The sequence below is a fragment of the Sciurus carolinensis genome, chromosome 10 (assembly GCF_902686445.1).
Source record: "Sciurus carolinensis chromosome 10, mSciCar1.2, whole genome shotgun sequence".
NCBI lineage: Eukaryota > Metazoa > Chordata > Mammalia > Rodentia > Sciuridae > Sciurus > Sciurus carolinensis.
The window spans coordinates 99696292-99706255 of NC_062222.1; the positions used below are offsets into that span (position 1 = coordinate 99696292).

At 48.6% G+C, this 9964-nt stretch overlaps 1 protein-coding gene across 1 annotated transcript; it reads right to left on the reverse strand.

Annotated features, from left to right (window-relative positions):
• Nucleotides 1-4194: 4194 nt before the first annotated feature.
• Rasl11b (RAS like family 11 member B) lies at nucleotides 4195-8824 on the reverse strand. Its single transcript, XM_047566651.1, has 4 exons — nucleotides 8505-8824; nucleotides 7855-7911; nucleotides 6502-6578; nucleotides 4195-5704 (listed from the first exon to the last, which is right to left on the reverse strand). The coding sequence occupies exons 1-4, from the start codon at nucleotides 8644-8646 to the stop codon at nucleotides 5234-5236; spliced, it is 747 nt and encodes a 248-aa protein (XP_047422607.1). The 5' UTR covers nucleotides 8647-8824; the 3' UTR covers nucleotides 4195-5233.
• Between the last annotated feature and the right edge of the window lie 1140 nt (nucleotides 8825-9964).

The following is a 9964-nucleotide window of genomic DNA, read 5'->3' on the forward strand; positions in this document are numbered from 1 at the left end:
CCCCAAAAGGGAGGTAGACCTCCACTCAGGCCATGAGGGTGCTTGATGTTGTCACAGAAAGGAATGTAAGGACAGGTCAAAGTGAGGCACATACTGAATTTATTGAGAGAAAGAAAGAAGTTCACGCTCTGAGAGACGGGTAGAACCCAGGTGAGAGAGGAACGCGCTGGCGCCATCTTAGCCAGGCGCATTACACTTGTAGGATCGATGGCACAGGGACATGACCTAAGAGGGTGTTTTTAGTTCTCCTTTGTGTGGGTAACTGGGCATGTTGACTTCTGCTAGTCGGGGTCATTTACTGCCATTTTGACCATTATCAGAACAGGGTATTCTTTTTCTTCTTTGTTCTGCTATGTGAACACAGCAGAGTATTGGTGTGCCTGTGGATAAGGTCTAATAATTGATTTAATAGTGCTGTTTGTGATCAGGGTATGTGAAGGTGACCTTTAAATCTGGACTTTAAATTATGGCTACTCTTGTGTTGTCGGGCATGTCTCCTTTCTACTTATCCCCGTGTCCTCTACCCTACGTCACCTTCTGCGGGGATCACCCACCCATGTCAGCCACCCGAAGGTGACTTGAAACGCAGAGCTGAGTGGTAGTGCTGTTCTCATCTCTCAGGCCTGGCATGAGTGTTCACCACCTGAACTGGCTGACCAGAGTCAAAGCAAGCATAAATATGCAAATCTCCTGCCAAGGACCTCACAGGCCACTTTTTATAAACACAGCAGATAAAGGTGTAAATACTTTGTAGTCATTGACTTCTGCTTCTGTGAGCCTCTTTCTGGAGCTCTTCTGCAAACACAGCGGCACAGCCAAGGGTCTGGCACAGCTCCAGAACTCCTCAGCCTAGCAGGTCCCCAGGGCCCGGCCTATGCAAATACATTACAGCCTGCATTGCAGCCGCATTTAATAACAAACAATTCCATCAAGCTCCCCCTCAAGACCACTATTATTTATTTTACCCTGGTTACCAGAAACCGAATCTCAACAACAAATAATCCAGTATTACAAACATTGTCTTCATCCTGCCCAAGAAACATCAAGAAGCGCCATCTCTGTTTTCAAAGGAATTTAAGGAGACAAAACAAGATGATAGGGGTTTTCAGACTATGTGAGAAGGAGGCATGGGGTGGCTGGGGTCTTGTACCATCAGCAATAAGGGTAATCCAGTTCTCTCCTCAAATTCAGGAGTAATAAGGACAGTAAGAACTTTCTGGAATCTTCTCTTTAGATCTGAAAGGGAGTGCTGACAACATCAGTTTTCATGGATTATTTATTGTAACCAGACAAACTCCATGATTCCTTCTGGACCATGGCCCTTCACCTATCCGGTCCTGGGCCTGTCGTGAGTTCTCTACAGAGGCTTCTGAGTTGTCCCATCTCCCCTCCGACAAGACTGGATCCCAGTTTCCCAACGACTTCTTTGTGGGGATTTGCCCACAAGCTTGTTCATTTGCCCAGAAAGTAGATTTGTTTTTTCCCCTCTTGGGGTGTAAGATGAATGTTGAAATCCATTTTCTCCTAAACAAGGCTCTCTCTGTAAACACACCCCTAGCTCCTAAACCTTGGGGTTAAGAGCTGGCCAGGCTGGCAAATCAGCCTCCCCTTGACTGCACAGCCAGGGCTTGGCCTGCCGCAGAGGCTGCGAATGGTTTTGATTTGAGGCAGGGAGGAAACTTGAAAGCCAGACATCACGACAGACGTGGGTCCAGTTGGTTCTAAGACAGACGGGCTGCGTGGCCGCACCCCCTCTCCCGCCTGAACATCTTTATTACCAAGGGGGGCTGGAGGCCAGCAGCAGCTGGCTGATGGCAACAGCAGATGTGGCCTAGCCCCTAGTGGGGGCTGGGCTGGGGAGGAGCCAGCAGCAGAAGGGAGGCAAGGAAGCAGGCCCAGGCCCAGAACGGAGGCCAGAGTGGGAGGGCAGGTCCCTGGTGGCGTCTGACTCAAGAACCTGGGACTAGTGTGCCATCTCAGGGCTTAAGTCGTGGCATCAGAAGAATCTGGAAGGATTCCTGGATCTGCCGCTTCAGAGCCTGGCTGGTTACTTGGTTCTTCTGAGCCTCCCATTTTTTCTTGTGGAGAAGAAACTAAAGATGGATGGTGGAATTGTAGAAAATGTTCATTATCTCAAAACTCCCACCATGCCCAGCAAATAGATTTTTCAATAAACACAGTGGAAACAATCATTGTCACTATCTGTGTGGTCCTCAAGTGGGTCATCTGTGAGCCTCAGTTTTCTCATCTTTAAAATGGAAGTGATATTACCTTCCTCAGGATTCTTCAGAAAATTACAAGAGACCATGTGTAACGTGGCATGTTATAAATGTGCAATAAATTTGAATTCCTTCCCCTTCTGTTCTGCCCCACACCCAGACACATCCACATCCTGACTTCCATTGCCAAGGGGCAAAGGAGGGATTTTCCTGCCCCAGGAGGGAAAGGGCTGATTTGCAGCGCCAGGTGTTTATAGTTTAGAAAATTTTAGAGAGGGGATAAAATGATGAGAACCAACACTAATAACAAAAGAGACAAGAAAGATAATGAAACATGAGGCCAAATTCAGAAAAGAAAACATGGTGTATTCCACAACTATAGTCAAGTCAGCCTGAGATGGTGGCAGAACTAGGCCTTGGGTGGTTTCTAGCTGGGACTCTGTCTATTTCTGTCTCTGTTCCCCATTCCCCACTCCAGTAGCCTGAGACAAACCACTTTATCCCTCTGGATGGACTAAAGGTGGAAGATGCAGGTGACATGTGAGACCCAGGCCTGAGCAGGTGTGAGGAAGTGAGGCTCAAGGCCAGCGGTGCAGAGGTGTAGCTTGCGCCCAGCGCCGGAGCAGAGGTCAGCAAGATGCGTACAGAGGTGGGGAGCTGGTGGAAAGGAAGGGGAAGCAGTGTGGCAGTGACCAATGCAAGGGCACATTTGCCACAGAAAGCCACCCACAGGTAAACTCTTACCTCCTTTCATTCCAGAACCTGGGGAAGAGACCATGGGAAAGAATATTCAGATGAACCTCCCACTCGCTGGTCACAGTTAACACAACCACGCAGAATGAGTACAAATAAAGGGAGTGGACTCTAGTCAGAGGTTGCTGGCCTTTGTACTGGGATGCTTTTAGTCTCCTCCTGGAAACTTTTCCCTCCCTGCCCCCAACATATGCACCCTTGAGGTGAAATGAGACCCCCAAGTATAAAATTTGCCCTGAACATAAGGAAGTGTTGGAGCATCACCGGAGCATCAATGTCAAGATCAGTCAGATTTTTTCCCCTGGGAAAACAGACTTGAAAGTCTAGGTCCACGTCAAACTAGACCCCAATAGCTATTCACAATGGCTGCTTCCCCTGACCCCACCACCCAACCTATGCAGCAATGTCATGAGAACATTGAATATAGACAGAAGACATGGATTCAGGTCTTTGTGTGAACCTGAGGACACCGCTCAAAACTCAGAGCCCATTTTTCTCATCAGCAAAATGGTGTCATCACCTCCCCTGCCCTTCTCACAGGGTTACCCTGAGGATCGAACAAGAATAGGTATGTGAAAGCACGACTCAAAGAGAAGGTGTGAGTGTTCACCAACAAAGGCAGCTCACCTCACTGGCATGAATGAAAAGGGCTTCCGGGCCCAGGTGGTCACAGCACACCCACTGGCAGCAAAGCTCTGTGGAAGTGGCTCTGAGCAGCCCTAAATTGGTGGCTGTGAGCTTTCCAAGGAGGATAAAGTGGATGTCTTAGAACTGCACACCCAAAGAGGTTTACCAAACCGCATGGAGGAGCACTGATCTTGTGTAGAAGCATTCACGCCCTCGAGGATTTGCTGCCGGGTTCTCGCAGGCAGGCATTTATCTTAGGTTTACCTGGAGGACCATGAAGACAATGGATAGATAGATAGATAGATGCTACTCTGGAGAGTAAAGCGGCTAACAAATTGCAGTTCACAACACTCACAGCTTGTGGTCCTTCACTTGTCCAACTTGTTCTGTAAGTCGAAATTTCATCATCTATAAAATGGAGATACTCATAAAAGGCAACCCAATGAATGACCTCAGTGGTTTATTGGGAGACTTAAGAGATAACCCTGAAAGATGTAAAGCCTGATCCAACATGCCCGAGAAATAGAAGATACTGAGTCATGTTTTGTCTGAAGAGCAGAAGGTTAAAATTTCAATAAAGACCAATTCAGATGTCTACTCTTTTAAAATCAGATTTATTGTACATAAAATAAATTAATTACAGTTTAAGCCAAAGCAGGAGTGGCTTTTTAAAGTGCATCTGTGTAGGGGATTTGGTGGGCAGCCACTGCATCTGGTCACTCTGTAACATAATGTTTTGTGTGTTAGCCACCCACAGCCACGACTCAGCCAGGCCTAGGAAGCAACCCAACATCATTGCCATGAGCCACTTACTCAAATCACACCAAAATCAATTGACACGTTTTTTGTCTTTTGGTTTCTGTACCTCAAGCAACAGTTAAAAAACAAACTACACAGTCTCACAATTCGTCAGTTTGGGGTTCAGTTTTTTGAGTTCACAGCTATTCAACGCATGTCCAGCCAGGCACACTCATCCCGTGTCAGGAAAGCCAGCACCTTCCTGAAAACCAGAGCTTCCACTGTACACAGAACATGTTGGCCCATAAACTCCACGTGTGTGTGTGTGTGTGTGTGTGTGTGTGTGGCGGGAGACGGGGTTCCTCCTTGTTCTTAAAGAAGGAAATCTGGGTATCCTTCAGGTTTGAAAGGTATTCTCTAAGGAACGGAGTTCCAAAAATGCAAAACACACTGATCAAAGAAAAGCAATTCTTCTCCTGGTAGGAAAAAGGGGTTGGGGGGCAGAGAAGGAAAAAAAAAAGGGGGGGCTATGAAAGCTTAATTTGTTCTTTCCTTCCCATCATTAATCACATCAATATATTTGGTGAAACTACAACTGACCATCATTTATAAGGCAAAGAACAAAAACCAAAGCGAGTCTGCGCCCCTCTTCAATCGAAAGGAAAAGACACAGTATGTCACATATTCAGAGTGGGCTCACTCAAGCCTCATCCATCTGTCCTCCTGTCCCCCTGCTCCAAACACTTCCTTTTCTGCAGCAGTTCCATAGGCCCTCTGGGCACCTCTGCTCCAGCCCTTTCTGGAACCATGAACTACCGCCAGCATCCAACATTCCTGCACTGGAAGAACCTCAGGTCCTCTTCCCAGGAAGACCAAATCCCCTTGAGTGGCCTGCTTCAGACGGAGGTGACAGTCCTCACTTTGGCAGACAGCGCTTGCTTGAACCTCCTCTTCAGGTCCTGCATGTTTGGTGACTTGGGCCTGGGAATGAGAGAGGTTCTTCGCTTCTCGGGCGTGCTGCTGGGCTGCTGTTTGTGACTCACTTCTTTGCACAGGACGTGGAAAGCATTGTAGACATCATTGTAATTTTCACTGACGGACACTTCATAGAAGGAGCAGCCCAGCATACTGGCCAGCTGTAGTCCAAGCTGAGGGTCAACCTGCTTGATGTGCAACAGGTCAGCTTTGTTGGCCACGACCACCACAGGCAGCCGGGTGCCCAGGTGGAGCTGCTGGACGTGCTGGTGGAGCTGGCCAATGAGTTCATAGCTCTTGTGGTCAGTGATAGAGAAAACAATCACCACGGCATCTGCCCAGCGAATGCACCGGTTCAGCTGTTCGTTGCAACTCAGCCCATTCTCGTGGACCTGGAAGAGAGGGACAGTAGTAGCGGGTGAATGGGAGTGCAGAGCCCGGGCTCGGAAGGACAGCAAATTCAAAAGAGCCCTTCACGGTAGTGCTGGGCTGCGGGTCATAAACGAGTTAGATCCCCACACACTTCAGCTTTCTTGACAATATGTTGATCCAGCTGCACAGAGTTGGAATAAATAACAGTGCAGCTCACCACACTCAAGTGGAAAATTGACCTGCAGAGAACTCCATGCAGAGAGACTTTGTAGTTGCACAAAATGGGAAATTAACTGGCTAGACAGTAAGTCTGGGGAAGTAAAGATAGGAGCTGGAAGCATTTAAACCTGGATAACTGCCCAGTTTGGGAGAGGGAAAAAAAAAAAAAAAAAAAAGAAAGAAAAAAAACCCCACTAGCTCTTTTGTCTATAGAGTAGCTTTTCACAATATTAAAGTGATTCCAAGTATTTGAGACTATACCTAGATATTTGGTTTTTAATGCCAAAGACACATATGTAAAAACTGACCTTTTAAACCATAGCAAGGAATCACTGCCAATTTCAAGTGCTTGGTTTAGTCTTTCCTGCTGTGTTGAATCCTCCTAAGAGAAGGATCCTGCCTCTTACCCAAATCTCCCAAATTCGGCCAGGCTAATACTGACCAAGAGCCAGATACAATTAATGTGTCAAACAACATGTAAAAGTCTAGACCTGACTCCCCAAGTCTTCTCCTCCTCCAGCTTGAGATACTCTGAGAACAACGGAACAATTCCACAGTTAAGCTCCCCTTTGACCCAGTAAGTCTCAATGCTTCTCACCTGAATACCCGGAGTATCCTGAACTTGAATCGCCAGGGTTTCACCTTCTATCTGGACTTGTCTGGTATAGAGATTACCTATGATGGCAAACAAAAAAAAAAGAGTATGTTCTTCCTTCACGTGCAACTTTTAAAACATTATTGGCTTCTTTATTTGATGTTAAGAAAAAGAAAGGTAACCTATTCCAAAGCACAAAAAGAAGATACAGTTTATTTGTATGTAATGAACTTACTTCAGGTTTTGCTTTTTTTTTTAAAGACAAACTGCAATTTTAACCCTGTGTTAATTGATTTACTAAAACCAGGGCAAAGTTTGTGAATGCTGGAAATGTGTTTAACTTTAAATGGAATTTCCATACTTAGGGGAAAATATATGTACACACATGAAAATATATTCACATGTGTGTGTGTGTGTTGTTGAGGAGAAGAACCTAAGGCCTTACACATGCTAGGCAAGCACTCTACCAATGAATTACATACCCAGCCCTAGAATATTTCCTTAAAGAACATTTTCTTGCTCAGCCTTTGTGGAATTTCTGTTTTAATATGTTACCATTCTTTGACAATAAGTTTATATTTTGACCATGAGATACAATGGCTTAGTAAACAACTATGGTTAGTTAATGTACAGCTAACATCAAATGTAATAAAAATGTGGCACAATGATAATCAACTCTACATCAAAGCAGAAAGCTACCATGTCTTATCTTGGGATGGCCTATATAATTCATTTCAAATAATCCCCTATAGGTACTCCATAGGCTCTATGGACTTAAGCAATTTGCTAAAAGAGCATAGGTAGAAAGCCCTTAAGCCTCCCAGGGGCTATTCTTAATCATAGGGATTGAAAAATTTGTCCTCTCATTTATTCAGGAACTCTCCTTCTAAAACTCTACCATCTAGTTGTTTTTCTTTGTTAAGAGAACTTTAGGTTTACAACTGCTCTCCTTTGGCCTTTGCTTTAAAAGGTCACCTCTGAAAGGCAGCCAGCAGAGAGGAAGAGGGGCGGGGGAGGAGCTGGCCAATGTTTTTTATGACTTTTGCAGGCGGGTTTTGAAGGGAGAGGCCCTGGAGTACAAAGGGTGCTTCCAACTGGGGTCCCTATAGTTAAAACATACCAAGGGGAATACTTTCAGGCACTTGATAAAATGATGAATGGGCCTGGAATGGAATGAGGCCAGATGGCAGGTTTGTTTTGGGGTTTTTTTTTTTTTTTTTTGGTGGGGGGACATGGAGTGCCATGCAGAGTTGGAAGTGGCAGGATCCTGATGCCCTCAGACTGTCACTCTGAAGGAACCTGCCTGGGAGGCACTGCGGTATTCCTGACAGCCTCTTCCTCAACACATTTCCTTACCTGCATTTCTTTCGTAGTCACCAATGAATCGTTTGGTGAGGAACCGGACCACCAGAGCTGCGGGTCAAAGAAGAGAAAAGAAAGAGGGTTAACCCTGGAAGTTGGGTGGGTCTCCACCCCACTGCCACCTGGAAAACAACTCCCCCAGAGAAAGTCACAGACGCCCACCGAAGGAAATTCCCACCCTGTACTTCCTTGACCCTTCTTCCAGACAGACACAACGAAGGGGTAGAATGCCTGATGAATTACGGCTCGCCAGCTGGGTCTTGTGGCCCACCCCCCCTCCTCTGAGTCCAGCTCAGCCACACCTAAGCCTTCCAGAAGCGAATGTTCCCCTAATTTTAGAGACCTCTGGGAGGGATTATGTTCACTAACTTCCCTTTCTATGCTAGACATCACCCGAGGCTCAAAACCCCAAAGTTCTAACCCCCGTTGTGCTGTGCTGGTAGTGGCCGGGAAATCATCTGGCCAGTCTGGACCCCAGTCACCCTCATCTGTTGAAGCTGTAGGGTGGAAGCGATGATGTCTGAGATCCACCCCGAAGGGACCGCGGGAGAGCGGTCCAGTTGCAGCTCCCACCTCTCTGCACGGGTCTCCCACGTCCTACTCCGGAACTACGAGCCCCCCAACCCCTGAACGCGAGGACTCACCGGTCTTGCCCACGCCGCTGGCTCCCACCACGGCGATCTTGACCAGTCGGCGGCCGGCGGCCCCTAGGCAGCAATCGGCAGCGGAGGCACTGCCGGGGGCAGGGTACTCGGCTATGGTGCACATGTTCTGGATGAGGCGCATCGCCGCTCCAGCCGGGGCTGCAACCACGCGTGCGGAACCGGACTTGCTGGGCGGTAGAAGGGCGCAGCACAGGAGTGGGCACGGATGGGGTGCTTCGCGGTGTAGAAGAAAAAAATAAGAAATGCAGGGAACCGGGCACCAAGTCGAGAGAGCTGAAGCTCTGAGCTAGGACTGCGCCCCGGCTGCGCGCCCTTGGTTTTCTCCAGGGCAGGCCCCGCCCTCGCCCCCCGCGCCCAATCCCTGGGCGCTCTGCTCAAGGCCCCGCCCACAGCGCCGCTCCATTCTCTCCGCGCCGGGGCGAGTGCCTGGAGCCTGTGCCTGGGCCCCGTGAGGCGCGGGCCAAAGCGGGCCGCCGGCGCGAGGAGAACAACGTGTAGGCCGGAGCCCACCGCTCAGCCAATGGCGAGCGCCGGGGTGGGTCCAGCGGCGCCCGCTTGGGGCAGCTGCTGTGGCTGCGGGGTTGCGGGCATCTCGCACTCTGGGTAACGTGCTGGGCCCGGCGGCTGCGTGGGAGTATCCTGTAGTCTGCCTGGTGGGGCACCCGCGACCCCAAACTTCCAAGGGCATTCCCAGGCATCTGCCCTGAGCCCGCGAGCCCACCCGTCCGCTCCCAGCGTCCAGGAGACTAATTGACCGCTGTAGCTGCCTAGGGAACCTGCTCAGAGCAGTCTAGGTCCTCGTGGGTGTGAGCCTTTAGGAACTGGACCTCCCTCGCATTCTCCTGCAGGGCTTCCTAATTTGGGGAGTGCTTGCACTGACGGATGAGTGGCATCCTGGATCATAAATTTTAGCCACAAATGCAATAATTGACAAAGACCCCTACTCCCACCCCCGTAAAATGTAGCATTTGTCTTGGAGGCAAAATAGAATCGCCCAATTTGCTCTAGATCCACGTTCTCTGGTTCTTGATGATCCCGCAAGCTCACGTGAACACACACACACACACACACACACACACACACACACGGTGGAGCGCATGTACTGCACCACCAGAGGCAAATCAAGAAGAAATTATAGAACAGGCTTTCTAGCGCCTTACACACATCACACCTCCTTCAGGAGCTGTGAAATGGTAAGAAAACAGTTACCCCACATGCAGTGTCTGTGGATACCAACTCTGTATCCAGAAACAGAGGCAGAAACCAGAAAGGGTCTGTACTTAGTCTCTGGGCACAAGACACCACAAGTTAATTGGAAGTGGCTTGATGCCAAGGGAGGTGTGGGTCCTGCACTCATAAAATCCAGCTCCGGCCCTTCCATTCTCATCAGGGAAATGCATCTTCAATGGCGAGCCAAATTCCTCCTCCAAGCAACCTTC